The 16,968-nt window shown below is 31.7% G+C and overlaps 1 protein-coding gene across 1 annotated transcript; it reads right to left on the bottom strand.

Annotated features, from left to right (window-relative positions):
• Positions 1-1,982: 1,982 nt before the first annotated feature.
• LOC139426556 (uncharacterized) lies at positions 1,983-7,220 on the bottom strand. Its single transcript, XM_071185828.1, has one exon. The coding sequence runs from the start codon at positions 7,218-7,220 to the stop codon at positions 1,983-1,985; it is 5,238 nt and encodes a 1,745-aa protein (XP_071041929.1).
• Between the last annotated feature and the right edge of the window lie 9,748 nt (positions 7,221-16,968).

The raw sequence follows: 16,968 nt of genomic DNA, 5'->3' as shown, positions 1-16,968 counted from the left end.
CATCTATCGATCATTTTACGAACGCATCGTAGAATGTTTCATAAATTTAAAGCTTTTTTTTTAAATTTTCAATGAATTCAAATAATTTTCAAACACAATGCTTTTAGGAATCTGTATTAATACCATAAGTAAACAACTTTTAAACTGCCCATTTAATAAGCAAAAATCTGAAATTTACCGTTACTAAAGCAACTTTGTAGAGTTCAACATAACGTGTGAATATTTTATGCATTTCTACAAACCTAGTGAATAAATGTTTCTAGTCTATCTGAAAATAAAATAGTATTTTTGGGTGATTACATGTTACAAAATTCAAAAAATAACTAAATTTATCGAGTTAGAAATATTTTCTAAAATTTGTTGGACAAAACAAAAGGAAATATTTCTTTATTTTTTCGTATTTTTATATAAGTTTTTTTTTATAGATTTAAAATAGAATATGCTGAAATCGTTGACATCCTTCCAAAAATCTAACATTTTATTCACGATGTATTCATTAAGTATCTAAAAAGTAAAGGAATTCTAAAATATCTCATACAAATTGTTTTGTTTTTACGATGCAATTTTTTTGTATTTACGATTTATTTTATATAATTTGCTTTATCCTTTGGAATACACATGAAAAGCATATTAATAGACATAATAAAATAAACAGTAAGATTTCGAAAGTTTAAAAATAAGATTTTGAAAAAGAATTTAATGAAAAAGACATGAAAAAGATAAATATTTTTCAAGCAAACAAATCAACAATAACTATTAATATTTTATACCGATGAAATTTAGAAGGAAAATTAAAACAAAATGAGGTAGTAAAATCTTTCCTTTAACTACCAATTTCACACACAAAAAAATGGTGAGTTTTTTTCAGATGGAAATATAAATCTTTCCTTAATAAATAACTTAATATAAATTTCAAACGAACCTAAATTTAATGAATTGTTTCAGTATTCTATCAATTACTGAACATTCTCAAATAAATATTCAATGTATTCTCTTTGCTGGACCATTCAAGTAAATAAAAGCAAATTCGTGCTATTATCAGGTGGTCGTAAATTGCATTATTATGTAAAGTAAGCATATAAACTGTTCGCATATAAACTCTCGTATATAAACTGTTCCCGAGGAAAGAATTCATCAACTATCCTTCTAAAATGAAATTCAATGAGCACACCTGGAAAAGAATGGAGTTTGTTTAATATAAATAAAGTTTTGGCATCAAACTTAGAATATTATATAGAATTATTTCATTTAATAAGGAATTAATTTGTCTGTTGGAAGATGGATTGCCATGTTTTCAGATGAAATTAAAATCCATATATTTATCTATATAAAGGGTTCCTAAATGGTGTACTGCGGAATACAAGGGTTTCGTGCAAAGGGTTCCACGAGTCATCACTTTTTACAACCAGTGATGAGTTTTGAAATCTTTAATTTACCCCTGACTCTAATTTAATTTGAATCACTGAAAACTCTAATTTAATTTGAATCACTGTTTAGATGCAACCAATAATTTATAATTTATTTAATCTTTCAATTGTCTTTAGGAAAATACTTCCAGTAAAATGCCAATGAAATAGAAATATCATTTATTTGCACTAAAATATATTTCTAATTGCAATATATTGAATAAATTATGAAGGGAACAAGCATTCATAAAAGATTGCTTTAGTATTTCCCATCATACTTTCCATATCAAATAATCAAATCTTTAATAACTATTTTCGACTCTTAAAACTGTTGATTTAAGTTTTAATCTCGTAGCGAACCATAATTCGGCTTATTTTATTCACTTTCACTTCATGCATGTGTTGGTTGTAAACGTAAATGTTTCTAATTACAATCAACACTAAAACAAGTATCTCATAGAACAAACTCTTTTACTATCACAAAAGTACACAAAGAATATATACATGTTGCCAACAAAAGAATAATGTAAGAAATAATATAATAAATAATATAATAAATAATCACTGCATCTGCGTTCACGCAGTTGCGTCTGGAACATCCTCCCCACCCTGATCAACCTCAAGAGGAATGATCAGTTGAACAGGTCGGGAGATTTCCTTGCCCTCAGAACGTAAAGTACAAGTCCGGACTTTTCCATCGCGTCCTTTAATTAGTCCGGTTACCAATCCTCTTTTCCACGTATGTCGTGGTCTTACATCTTCGTGAAGTAGTACTATGTCTCCAACACGAACATGAGAAGATTTTTGAATGTTGCGAACTTGGTGGAAAGATCTTAATTGCAATAGATAGTCCTTAGACCATTTCTTCCAAAATGCGTCTAATAAATCCTGTTGTTGCTTGTACAATTTTGTCAGATTTCTACTAGATGCTGCAGGCTGTGAAGGTATGGTTGTAAGTCTTTTACCGGTAAGAAAATGGGATGGTGTTAATGATTCTTCAGGATCATCATTTCCTTGTTCATAAACTAACGGTCGACTATTTAATGCGGCTTCAACACCAACTAATGCTGTAGAAAGACCTTCTTCATCTAACAAGGTTCGACCTAGGGATTTTCGCAAACATCTTTTTGTTAGTCCGATCAAACGTTCCCACCATCCTCCCCACCAAGCCGCTCGTGCAACAATAAATTTCCACTTAATTCCCGTCTGGGCATAATATTGCTGAACTTTTGACGATGTTAAGTTGTCCCATAAAATGGATAGCTCTTTATTAGCGGCATGGAAGGTAGTGGCGTTGTCAGTGTATATTGTATGAGGAATTCCTCTTCTGCCTACAAATCTTTTTAGGGCCATGAGAAATTTGTCAGTAGTGAGGTCAGAGACTAGTTCAATATGTACAGCACGAGTAGTTGAGCAAGTGAAAAGTGCGATATAGGCTGTATTTAAAGGTTTCAAGTTACGAACATAAAGTGGGCCAGCGAAGTCTATGCCAATAGTAGTAAATGGAAGGCAAGGTGTAATTCTGTCCCTTGGTAAAGGAGCTTCGATTTGTTGACTTCTAGATGCCTGTGAGAGTTTACAAGGTAGACATTTATAGAGCACTCGTTTAATGGCTTCACGTCCTCGTATTATCCAGAAGTTGGAACGAATCTCTGAAAGTACTATTTGAACGCCTAAGTGATGAAGCTTCACGTGTGTGTAGTATATGAAAAGATGTACAAAAGGATGAGATCCATCAAGAAGCAAAGGGTGTTTTTGCTCATTTTTGAGCGATGCGAACTGTAATCTACCTCCTAATCGTATGAGATTTTCTTGAAGAAATGGGTTGAAACGGCTAATTTTTGAAGATTTTGGCAAAGGGGAATTATTTTGTAAAGCGTGAAGCTCTGCCGAAAAGCATTGCTTTTGCACTGTAAGAATCCAATAGTTTTTTGCTGTGTTAAGCTCATCACATGTGAGATCAATAGAAATGCGTTGCTTGGATCGACAGTTATACAAGAAACGAAATATCCATGCTGTAACTCTAAGAAGTTTCATATATGAACTGAAGCGCGATATATCAATAAGAGGTTGGTAAGAAGTTATCAATAAAGATTGAGAAGCTGGTTTACGTAGTTCAGCATGAATATCTGGATTAGCGTAACTCAGTTGTTTTGAAGGCCAAAACTCTGATGATTGTGTTAGCCAGGTTGGTCCTAGCCACCAAAGATCCAATGATTTAAGCTCTGTTGGTGCAACACCACGAGACAAGTGGTCGGCAGGATTTTCATTGCCAGGGCAATGCCGCCATTGTGTTGGATTTGTGTAATTGAGAATTTCGTTCGTTCGGTTACAGACAAAAGTTTTCCAACGATTTGGATCACCTTGTATCCAATTTAAGGCAACTGTTGAGTCACTCCAAAGTGTCGCTGTGTTCCTATCCAGTTTAGTTTCTGTACAAAAATAATGGAGTAATCGAGCACCCAATAATGCGGCTAACAGCTCTAAGCGGGGAAGTGTTATTCTTTTCAGAGGAGAAAGTCTATTACGACTGCAAACCATTCGAACATGAAATTTAGTATCTTCTTTGAATCGTACATATAACACTGTTCCGTAAGCACGTTCCGAAGCATCGCAGAATACGTGAATGGTGACATCAGCAGAAGATATTCCAATCCATCTGGGGATTCGAATGTTGTTTAAATGTGGGAAGTCTGTAATCCATTTTGACCACCTTGATGCGATAGATGGGGGTAAAAGTTCGTCCCATTCAGTACCACATAGCCATGTATCTTGAAAGAGAATTTTTCCTATTACAGTAGATGGTGAGAAAATTCCCAAGGGATCAAAAATCTGTGAGATTGTTTTCAGAAGTAAGCGTTTAGTGATCGGTTCCTTAAATAAATCGTGGTCATGCTCCTTAATATTTTGATGAAACGAATCTTCTTCTGTATCCCAATGAGCACCTAAGACTTGAGTCTTACTTTTAAACTTTATTTTTTCTTTCTTCCATTCGTTTTTCAAAACTTGTGAGTTGGTACTCCATTTCGCTAAGGGAAGGCTTATAAGTCTCGTGAGTTCTTGCATTTCGTGAAATAGGGTCTTCGCTTCGATTTCTGAATCAATTCCCACAACGAAATCATCCATGAAAATATTGCCTTTTAGATGCTTAGCTGCTGTGGGATAAATGTTGGAGTACATGCAGGATAATTCGTCAAGTGTAGCTGAAAGAAGGAATGGGCTGCTGGTTAATCCAAAGGGCAAACGTGTAAATTGATAGACCACAATTTCATTCTCTAGCTGCAAATGTTCATCATCATTTTTTCTAGTTTTGAACCATAGAAACTTAGCAGCACATCTGTCTTTTTCCCACAAAGTTAATTGTAAGAAAGCCTGACTTCCATCGCTAATAATTGCTTGTTTGTGAAGACGAAATCGTAGTAAGTTGGCTAAAATTTCTGGAAGTAAGTTGGGATCTTGTTCTAGAGCATCGTTTAATGATGGATGGCCTGGTGTGTGAGAAGAGGGGTCGAACACTATTCGTCCCTTAATTTCTGCGTTTTTCTCTTTAACTACATGATGGGGTATGTAATAGCTTTTTTCTTCCTTATCATGATTTTCCGGTGCTATTTCATCTTGCCTTTTGTCTATGTGATCTTCCATGAGTGTAACATACATTTCCTTTAAGCTGGGATCTGTTTGGAGCTTCTTGCGCAATGTATTGAAGCGTTTTGATGCTACGTGATAGTTATTTGAAGAAAGAGTAACGTCTTTCTTCCAAGGTAATCTAACAACACGACGATTTTCTAGGACTTCATAAGAACTGCGAAAGTCTTCCAATATTTCAGAATTGCGAATGGACATTTCTCTGTCTTGCATGGCTTTAATACCTAAAGTATCTAAGTCCCAGAATTTCCTAACTTGATCATCCAAAATATATGGTGATGTGATGCTGATATTATGAACAGACGATAAAGAAGTGACAGATGTATGAGATCTGGATCCAGACAAAATCCAGCCAAAGATTGATGGAATGAGCACAATTGTTTCCGAAAGTCTGAAAGGAATCTCCGAATTCACCACCGTCCAATAAAAATCTGCGCCAATCCAAACTTCAATAGGCATGTCTTGCAGAGTGTCATTCGGGTCAGCAAGCTTAAATTTTTTCTTGTAAGCCATAGAAGCAATCTCTAATGGAACTGATGGATGAACTGCATATCTATTAGGACTTTCAAATGCATGTAGATAAATTTCTGACTGATTCCAAATACTTGATAGTTTAAATCTTACTTTTCGTCTCGATTGAGCCTGATTTGATGATGATTCGAATGCATGAATTTCAAGTGAATCAGAGCTAATGACATCTAATTTTAGGTAGTCTACAAGATGTGAATGAATGAAAGTGGTTTGACTTCCACAATCTAAAATGCATCTTGTAAGCTTAGTAATGCCAGTTGGGCCAGTTATATATACTCGAGCAGTCTGTAAGTGAGTAAAATTTGGTGTACGAGTATCTATGTTATTTGTAGAAATAGAGTGGCTAGATTGATTTGAACTGTGGTTTCTACAAATAGAGACATGGTGCTTCTTTTTGCATCTTATGCAGAACGCTTTATCTTTGCGAAGGCAATTTTTTATACTATGGCCACGATTAGTACACAGGAAGCATCTACCAGAGGTTTTTAATTTTTGGATTCGAGTATCAATATCAGTTATATTCGTACAATCTTGCGGCCAGTGACCGTTAATTTCACAGAAGGGGCAAAATGGAGATGGTTTTTTAGTCTGGTTAATCTTTTTAGAATTCACATGCAAGGCTGCTGTAGATGTTTTAAATGTGTAATCAAAGTTTTGCTCACCTCGAATTTTTAGTGTTGTGAGAGCACCTTCTACTTCTTCAGATAAATATTGCACTAGTTTATTCATATCACCTTCAGATATTTTCTCTCTTTTTGCGTAAATAATCCATTGGCGACAAATATCATCCGGAAAGGCGCGTAAAATTTTTGGAGCTAAAACTCGCCCGTAAGCGTTGATATCCTCTCCTAAAGCCGTTAAAGCGTTTAGTCTTCTGTTGCATTCTATAAATACTTCATTCAATGCAATAGGAGTGGGATTACGTATTGGCGAAATATTTTCCAAAAAGTCTAAATGGGCTTGAATTATTCTGTTTTTGTCGCCATATCGGTTTTGAAGAAGAGCTTTTGTAGTTTCATATGTGCTGGCACTAACACTGATTCCGTCAACTAACCGTCTTGGTTCATCTTCTAAATATCCTCGCAAAAACACATGTTTATCAATTAATGATAGACTATTATTATCGTCAATAGAAGATTTAAATTGTTCCCAGAAACACTGCCATTGTTCAATATCACCTCGAAAAGTATCGAGTTTAATAGTAGGAAGTTTCACTGTGTGAGATTGAGAAACGGGTAATTGCATAACGGGTACTTGTGTAACAGGTATTTGAGAAACGGTTACTTCTGGCGATTGTAAAGTATTATATTCAAAATTAGTTCTACTACCAAATTTTTTTGCTTTAAAGATAGCGAGCTCGGCATTATCCACGTATTCTTCACATTGAATAATATCATTGTCATAATCACCATCTGTTAATAAACTATGAATGTCGTTATCCAATTTCTTCATTTCTAACAAGCAATCGGAAAGCCGATGAGTAATATATTCGACATTTTCATTTAAAGTGTCAGAGGTTGCAGAAAGATCGGAATTTAATTGCGTAATAAATCGAGTAACATTACCTCGCACTGTTCTTCTTTTTCTTTTCAAAAGTGCCAGACTATCGCCAAGTTCTTTATCGTTTGGTTTCTCCATCATTGAGTAATACTGATGTTTGACGTTTCGTTAGTTTTTAAAAGAGTGACTGCGTAAATTATTCATCTGATTCGTATTTAATTTTAAACCGAGTTGTTTCGGCACCAAAATGTGTTGGTTGTAAACGTAAATGTTTCTAATTACAATCAACACTAAAACAAGTATCTCATAGAACAAACTCTTTTACTATCACAAAAGTACACAAAGAATATATACATGTTGCCAACAAAAGAATAATGTAATAAATAATATAATAAATAATATAATAAATAATATCCGCATCTGCGTTCACTGCATCTGCGTTCACGCACTTGCGTCTGGAACAATGCATATACACCAAAAGCACCAAGAGAGCAAATTTAACTATCTGACTTAAATCTAATTTAAGATTATTAATGATAAAACGATAAAAAAAAATTCATTACTCTAACTAAAAATTTTAAAAATGGTATTTTATAGACTATACTAAACTTTATTTATTATGAAGTCAGGATTCCGCCGAAAGAAGGCTGATTATTTAGGGTTCCGTAACCGAAAAAAATGGGAACTGCTGATTTATACATTAATACATTGGAGACAAAGGGTGCGACCCCTATTATTGCTTCGCCATTAGTTCTGTTTTTTTTTTCAAGCTTTCAACAGATTTTTAAATCAAAAGTAAAAATTAGTCAGTTAAAGGATTCTAAAATTTTTTATAGCATTAGAATTTTAGTTTTAGGTTCTATTGGGATATAATTTTAAACCTAATAATGTTTTAGTCTCCATTGCAACTTAATCCACCAACGAAAATTTCTAATTAACTTTTTGGTAACGTTAAAAATTGTCCTAGATACTATTAAGCAATAGTACGAAAAATAAATGCTCGATATTTCTTTTGAATTAAAATTCAATAGCTGTTCAAAAACAGTCATTGACAATAAAATGACTGTTAAAGAACAGTCATTTTGTGTTTGTTATTTTAATTGCATATGTTGACTGAACACAGTTTTGTATTAAATTTATTTCAAAAGCGACAGTAACTTATTAAAAAATAACATCAGTTATTTATCGTTTGATAATCATAAAATAGTAAATAAATATCTTTATCATAAAATGTTGAGTAAGATAATACTATGCAAATGCTTTATCAATAATAGTCTCTCTTATAACTTCAGAACTGTTTGAGCTAGGTCCTAAAAATTGTATAGTAGGTAAAAGAAGCAAGTTTAGCCCCAATTCTGAAAAGCGTTCAAAAATTTCTATTAGACCGTTCGGGAGAAAAGTTTGAATAAATGAATTCACCCCTTTGGCATAGCATTAGATATTGTTTTAAATTAAACTTCTTTCGATTTTTTTCAGATATTATTAAGTTTTACCATACATCAGTGATGTATTGTATATACCTTACTTTCTTTATATTAAAAAAAGTGGTTATTGTATGTCTTTTTTATATTTAAATATCCAATTATTTATTTCTTATGTCAGGTTTGATCAATCAGCTTGAACGTGGTAGCATATGGGGACGATATCAGCAATATTTCTCTAGGGATCGAAAATCACATATTTATTTTGTTAATAGGCAGTTGAGTCGTTTTTTAATTAAAATAAGTAATTTGAAATCAACGGTAAATGAATTCAAAATAGAAACATATGTACTAAAAAGAAGGAGTACTTTTTGTTTAGCCGGGCAGCTAATTTACAATCCAACGTCCTTTAACGACTAGCTCTCTTTCTCGGAGACTTTCATCTCGGCTGTAGTCGGAAACAGCTATAGTGCAAGCTTTTATTTATTTTTAAATTTGTTACCTGAACTAAAATGTCGAGGATCAGTTTTTTTTAAATTTAAGAAATATATTTTTTTTTAATTTAAGAAATAAACTAACAGCAGAGCCGGTTGTTAAAGGCAACCGAACTCAAGTGAAAAGTCGTAAAAAATTCAGACCTCCACAAACTATTTTTTTAAAATTTATTTCCTAAACACATAAATTTTTTGTAAAAAAATGTTAAATTTCCTTGCGCCAGGCTAACCGAAAAGCACCGAAGAGAAATTAATGGAGAAAAGGTTTTTTTTTTTTAAAAAAAATCGCTATATTATTATTAACACCAATGCTGCTTAATTAGTTCTGATAATATATGCCACTGGTATTGGGGCAAAGTACTGTTTTAATAGACATTAATTACAATATTTAACTTTGGTTCGAAGATATTTAATAAAGGTATTGTTGTTATGGGTTCCTGAAAGGGTATATGTACCGGTATAAGTACCGGAAAAAATTCTTAATTGTAGCAAAAGTTGACTAACACAAGCTGACTTTGAGCAATAACATTATGTAATTTAATCTAGCAATATAACACTACTGGGAAGGAGATCAAATTACAACAAATAAAAAATTTGGAAATTTTTTTAGCTTTATCTGTTATGTTGTTTTATATGCTTTTCAATATTGTGAATGATTTCGTAATGTTCATAAATACTGATATATTAATTGTTCAACTATTATATTAGCTATTTTAAAGTAATACTAGGCCTTAAATTTTTAATAAAAATTTAAAACAAAAAAAAATATGATAAGGAATATAATAATAACATGGGAAATAATAATACAGTCAAACCCCGCTATAGTGAAATCAAGGGATAGTAATTTCTGTTTACTATAACAGGGAGTTCACTATATCCGTTACGCAGGCAATTTAACTAATGATTCCCAAACTCCTCCCTTTTATTACACATTATTCAAATAAATGACTGAAAAATATTATGAAGTAGAAAAAAATGTGTTATTTTTCATTACTCTTTATCCTGCGTGCAAAAAAAAATTAGTAATCTTTAGCTGATGAGCAATCCTCAACATCAGATATGGAAAAACTTCTCGACTATCAGATAAATTTTGATGAATTTCTGTTATTCCGATTTTTAAGCCTGTCTAACCTACCATTCGAGCACATAAAAGTTTTTTTTATTTTTTTTATTTCCAATGAGTTGCACAATCGGTCTTGCCGATGAGCAGACCTAGTGCGTTCTCCAGAGGTGGTATCCACTCTTTCAGGACCACCACAATGGGTGAGATACCGTTGGTCATGTTAATTTGAGCACATAAAAGTAGTCTCATAAAATCGCTTAGCAAATTCATCGACATTTGTCCAGATACTTCGATTGGCGAACAACTTCAGTAATGCTTCTTCAACATCCTTGTGATCTGCTTTTCTCAACTTCTTTCTGCCATTCAAATTTTTTTTTCATGAGCAGAAATTATTAATTGCCTATTTTTCCGTAGGTAGATATTGGATAGTTTATATATGCAAATATCAGCTTGATTGCATCCATTTTCAATTTTTCTGATTATGCCCATTTTATCATCAATGGAGAAAGTTTTACGTTTACTGCTCGCCATAGTTAAATTTGAGACACTTGTTTGCAAGATTTTTTAAACAGAACTGAGATCAAAATGGAGTTGAAATGAGGGCATTATCAACGCATATTAGTGTCCAACCCTTTGACCAATAACGAATAATTGCTCTCTGACAGAAAATGCATATTGATCCGACTGACACCTTACAGGGACGTCTGCCTTGGGTTGGAAACATCTGCTTTGTTTGTTTAGGGATGGGAAAGTGAGATAAAAGAAGCAAACAAGAAAAAATGCTTATCGCTACATTCCCCCCTATAGATGGTTTTGAAAATCGATATCTGTATTTTTTTTTTTTTTTTTGAAGTAGAAACTTCAAAATCATTACAAAAAAAATCAGTTGAAGACAGAAAAAAGTTCATTATATCCAACTTCCTCACTTTTTTGGTTCTCTATATCCACAAAAAATAACATTATCCGTGCATAGCAAGGCGCGGGACCGAAGGTTTCGTTCACTATATCCGGGGGTTCACAATAAACCGCGTTCACTATATCGGGGTTTGACTGTAATTGTAAATAATAATAAATAAATATCATCGGAAAAAAACTGTCAAATATGGTATAAATAAATTATTTATACACGGAGAAAAAATATGGTCAAAAGTATCAGAATATGCTTAAGTTAAAGCTGTTTCTGACTCTATGAGAACACTAAAAATCACGGTAATTTTTACAGAAGCACTTTATAAATTATTTCGGTAAAATAACCAATAAAATATGACTTTATAATACAGATAAAATTCGGTAGATGTGCTAAAATTTGGGAATTTTATCATAATCTTAGAGCATGGCGTAAAAACCCTTTATTCGGTTAAATTTATTTTCAGTTTTATATTTTTCACGAAAAGTTTGGTAACAAGAACTATAATTTTAAAAACCAAAATTTCCGGTAAACCGATACTATATGAATGGAGAACATCATAATATGAATGGTTTAAATAACGTATTTTTTAGATTTATTACCACCAGAATTTAAAATTTTTTTTTTATTGAAAATGCTTTTACTATTCGCGATCGCAACGAACTACAGGGGGCGTTGTTGTATGAGACTAATATCTGCGATTTCTATATGAACAGTCATTCATTTACTCTGGAGACGTCTTTAATGTAGCGTGTAGAATTGCAACGTTCCTTCTTTATCGTGGCTAATTAAATTTAAAAACGAAAAATGTTTGATATCCTATCTTATGCAAACGAAAACAAAATGGTATCTCTTTTTTTTTAGAGAAGGAACATCCAAAACACATCGGAAAAATATTTGCACATAAACAGAAAAAAATATGTATATTCTTATAAGAGTTAAGACCTAACGCCCGAGAAATAGTTTTACTAAATTTAATGATATAGCATGAAAGGCCTATTTAAACTTCACATTCCATAGTTTTAAGAATCATATTACGTCAAAAATTAAAATGAACAAAAAGTATACATAAGCCTCTTAATTTTATGAAATTTAATTTAGTACAAAAAGTTTTTTGACAAAAATTTTTATCAAAAAATTTCAAGTTTCAATAAAAATTATTATTTAGAAACTAAAAAACGTAAAATAAAGAATGCTTACGATACAAAGCAAAAAATAAAAAACCAATTCTAAAAATTCCTTACATTAAAATAAACAACTTTCATGTTTTTCCTTTTTTGATTCACAATCGGGCGCAGAAAACCATTCTGTAGAAAACTATCATCAAATAAGAAAAAAACTACTTAAAAGTAAAAATTTTTATTTTATAAAAATTAACACTTACCTGCTTTATAAATCAGAAGAATTACAAAATGATTTGTTCTTCAATTTTTGTTACCATTTTTTAGTGCTACGAAAATGCGTCTTTGAGATTTGCGAAAAATAGAACAAGATGCAATTTTATTTTTTCTGGAGCGAAATATTTTGCCCATTGTCCACCGAAATCCGATAAAATACTTTGATTTTAAATAAAGTGCTTCATTTTATGATTTGTCACAAAAATCTTATGTGTAGATTGGCGGCACTTAAAAACCGCCAAATTTGTAGCTGCTGTGGCGTTAATACATAAGTACCGAATTTTTATTTATACTTTTCTGAATCATATTACTTGAAACATTAGAATATGCAAGAAGTGTACATAAACACATAATGTTATACCATTTATGTTTTCAAAAAAAGTATTTTGACAGTAATTTTTATCAAAAAATTATAAACTATAAAACGGAAAATAAAGAATTCTTAGGATAAAAAACGATTTTAAGAATTCTTTACATTGAAATAAAAACTTTCATATAGTTTCTTTTTTTATTATTCTTATAGTTCTTAATCAGGCGTAAAAAACCTTTCTGTAGAGAACTATCATCAATTAAGAAAAAAAATATTTTACAAGCTAATTTTTTATTATAAAAATCATAACACTTACCTTCTTTATAAATCCGCAGAGTTCCAAATGAAATGTTCTTCGTTTGAAAGTTTTATTTTCAAATAATATGTACATAGATTATCTCTTTATTACTTTTAGATAACATACCACACATCAAAATTTTATAATTGTAAGATCTCGATATGAATTTGAATATGTAGCTTAAAAACAGAACAGCTGAATTCTAGTTGAAATTATCTATTCCTTCAAAACTAAAAAGTACTTACCAAGAAAACGATAAAAAATTTATTAATCATCAGCACAAATGACACTATTTCAAGTAATTTGGTTGATTCTTTATTGTTGTTTTCCGAATTATATAGATACAGAAATATATGCTGTTCTATAACAAAGAAGAATATTCTATAACTATTGCAGTTCCTCATGTTCTGAATTCACATTTATTTATTGGAATGACGAAAGCAATGTTGACTTCATTTTAATTTGTAATGAATTGAAGACAGAAAAAATTATTTTACCGTAATATACACATCTGTAACAGCAAGTGATCAGGAAATTGTAAGTTATGTTGTTGGTAATAGAAAGGTAAAAATTATTGAAAAATTGTTCTTCAAATGCTTGGCGTGTTCTGCTTCAATGTTTGGCATGTTCTGGTTAGTTTTCTCAAGTTCTTCAGCTTTTCCTTAGGGAAATTTTGATTTTTATTTGCTGCTAAGAAAATGGCGTCGGTCATGGCCGATGATATTGATGGAACTAAATGAAAACGTGATAAATTAATGTCTGATATTTACAGGCTCCCGATAGAGGGCGTACTCGAGCGTTGCGATCGCGAATACAGTACAGCAATTTTTCCAGATTTTATTTTCTATGAGTAGGCATAAGCTGCGTTAATATTAAAAAATTATTTACCTCAGGACTTAATTAATTTTTGCTTATTACAACCAAAGATGCTTGAATCTTTTTTCCTTATTCAGAAACAGATTAGGTGATATTTTCAGATCAATGAAAAAGCTAGGTAAATGTAGGTAACAATACTAGGTAACATAATGAAAGGTAAAACGAGAATTAAATAATTATAAAGAATAATATATAGAATAATTATATAATAAATCTCGAAAAGCATGATACGACAGAGTATATGATATTTGAAGGCCATGCAGAGCAAAACGAAAATGGATCGACATCAATTATAGTTCGATTTCGTTTCTATGAAAAGAATACTTGGATTTTATTTTTGGTTGTGAAAAATGCACTATAATGACTTAATGGAGGGATTATAATGCCTTAATTACGTACATTAAGGCATTATAATGGGTACCCTAATAATACCTTAATGTAAGTAAAATTTGTCGTACAAAACTGTCGTACTTTATTTAAAAAGATATTAAAATAGAAAGAACTTTTATTTCCTCAGCTGCATTGAGTTACTAAATATCCAATAAGACTCCTTGATTTATTGAAATTACTCTCTTGGAAGATGAAAAATAAAAGGATTTATTTCTATAAATGTTGTAAGCTATATTTTAAGTTTGATTACAAATCTCTCAAATGAACCTTTTCGCTTTGATTCTTTTGTTTAGAAGAACAATTTCGAAAATTAGATTAGGGAACAATAAGCTATATAAGTACCAGTATTTTTTAGAAAGGAATAGTTTTTAAATAGTAAAAAAACCCCATCCAGACCTAGTTGTACAAATAGTAAGGTAAGTTTTGGTGGTAGTGTTTACTTTATAAGAAAAATACATTTTTCTTGATTTATTTGATTTTTTTGTATTGATGAATAGCTTCCCTTTCTTCCCATACAATCCGTAGTTTAACTGAGTTAAGTTGTGGTTAAACACCCCAAAATGTTTCACAAAATATTAGCCTTTTTAGTATTATTTGATATAGAGTAATTTAATATATAGTAGTTTTGTATATAGTAAAACTAATAATTAAACAGGGTAAAAGCAAAAATTCTATCTGATAATAATTAATAAGGAAAGCTACATAAACAGCTATTTATGTAGCTTTTAATTGAACCGCTGTTAATTGATTAAAAACAGAGAGAAGTTGAAAAAGTGATTTTTAGACACATCTTAGAGTTTAATCTGCAAAACAAACATGTGTTTAAGTATTTTTTTTTGAAAAATTCTCTTTGTCAGCTGTGATCTTTACACCGAGAAAAAACATGGTCAAAACTACCATGGTAAATTTTACTGTGTTTCTGACTCTATTTCAACATTAAAAAAAATCGTTATTTTTTGCCGGGCGGCTTTGGTAATGATTCTAATAATATGGTTTTATAATATGCGATAAAGTTCGGTAAATGTGGCAAAATTAGGTAACTTTACATTTTAGCACATGGTTTGAAAACCATATATTTGGTTGAATTTATTTTTCAGTTTTGTATATTTTACTAAATATGTGGTAAAAAGAATTACAATTTTCAAAATCAGTATTTCTGGTAAAGCGTTAAGATATGATCTGAAACCATTACCATATGAATGGTTTAAATACCGTATTCTTCAGTTTTTTTACCAGAATTATGAATGGTTGTCCGAATGTAAACGATAAAAAGCTTCCTAAAATTGGAAGGAATTTAGAAAACTTCTGGCGTATCCCCTCCGCTTGTATTCTATGGAGTTTTATTATTGCGATTTGAGTTTAAACTTACGCGTAATTATAAATCAAATTTGAGAAAATTAATATCACAACATAAATAAAGTGCCATGTTTGCCACGTTTTGAGTGTTTATACCTTATTTGACTATATTTGTGTAAAGTATCACCATTTGTTATGTTTTAGGGTGCATCTTGCTTTTCATAACATGCTTGTGGAGTCTCCCAAATACATCTGTTGTTTGTTTCAATTAAATTTAAATAAAAAGAATGCGTTATATTGTAACCACTACACGTATAATAATATTTGATGACGCACTTTCGAAAACTTAGGCATAAAAATCAATCGGAATTAGTAACCCGGAATTTTTATGGCAAATTTTGATCCTTAGCGCCATCAGTGCTTAGCTTTACATGGTCAACCATCCATATATTTTTTTTAACCAGAAATGCCATTACCATAACGTATGGTAATTTTACCAGAATGCTTTTCTGCTTACCAAGTGCTTTTTTCCCCTCTTAAATAATAACTTGCGAACGACCATCTACTTTTTCTACTAGAATTCGAAAGATATTTATTAAGGTGATGATTATAAAACATACATTATCTTAACTTTATAAGTTTGATTTTACAGAATTTTTTCTTCTTTATAGTCATCGTTGAACAACAGACCCAACTTTTCGGTCTTACTACTACTAATATTCAACTACGTAGCCTTGTAATTTTGAATCCAATCCAGAAGACAAGGAGCTCCCTGAATTAAGTATTGGGAAAAATTTACCTCCATGGATGCAGAAAATTTTTATTTCATTTTATAACTGTCGTTGAACAGCCGACTCAGTTTTATGGGTTAACGACTACTGATGTTCAACTCTGTAGCCTTGTAATTTTTAACCCAATCCGGAAGACAAGGGAACTCCTGGATCGAGTATTGGGAGAAGTTTGCTTTCGTGGAGGACTTTTTGATGGACCTAACCCGCATTTGCGTTACATGGAGAGAAAGACCACGAGTACCTCCCACGGTTAGCCTGACGGCAAGGGGACTCTAACCCATGATCCGTCTACCAGTGAGGATATTTCATGTCAGCACTGTGGCCGGTGCAAGCCGGATGCGGAATTCGTATCGACTGGGACTCGAACCCGGTTCGCCTCACTGGAAAGCGATCTATCCCCTGAGCCATCGTGGCTCTGCAGAAACTTTTTTCAAAATCTCCAACAAGGTTTTGTAGCAAATAAAACACGCAAGTTTGAAACAATGTTAAATTTAATTATTCTAGTTCATGAGCGCAATGAAGCTCGCTCTTAGCTTACATAAAAATCCTTTTAAACCGAGATTGAATGCAAAAACACTACACAATATCCTTAAAAAATGTTTCCATTGAGAACCTTGACATACAAAGGGAAAAAAAAAGTTTA

This window comes from Parasteatoda tepidariorum, chromosome 9 (assembly GCF_043381705.1).
Source record: "Parasteatoda tepidariorum isolate YZ-2023 chromosome 9, CAS_Ptep_4.0, whole genome shotgun sequence".
Classification (NCBI taxonomy): Eukaryota; Metazoa; Arthropoda; class Arachnida; order Araneae; family Theridiidae; genus Parasteatoda; species Parasteatoda tepidariorum.
The sequence above is the reverse complement of the archived record's forward strand: the minus strand, read 5'-3'. Positions and strand labels throughout refer to the sequence as shown.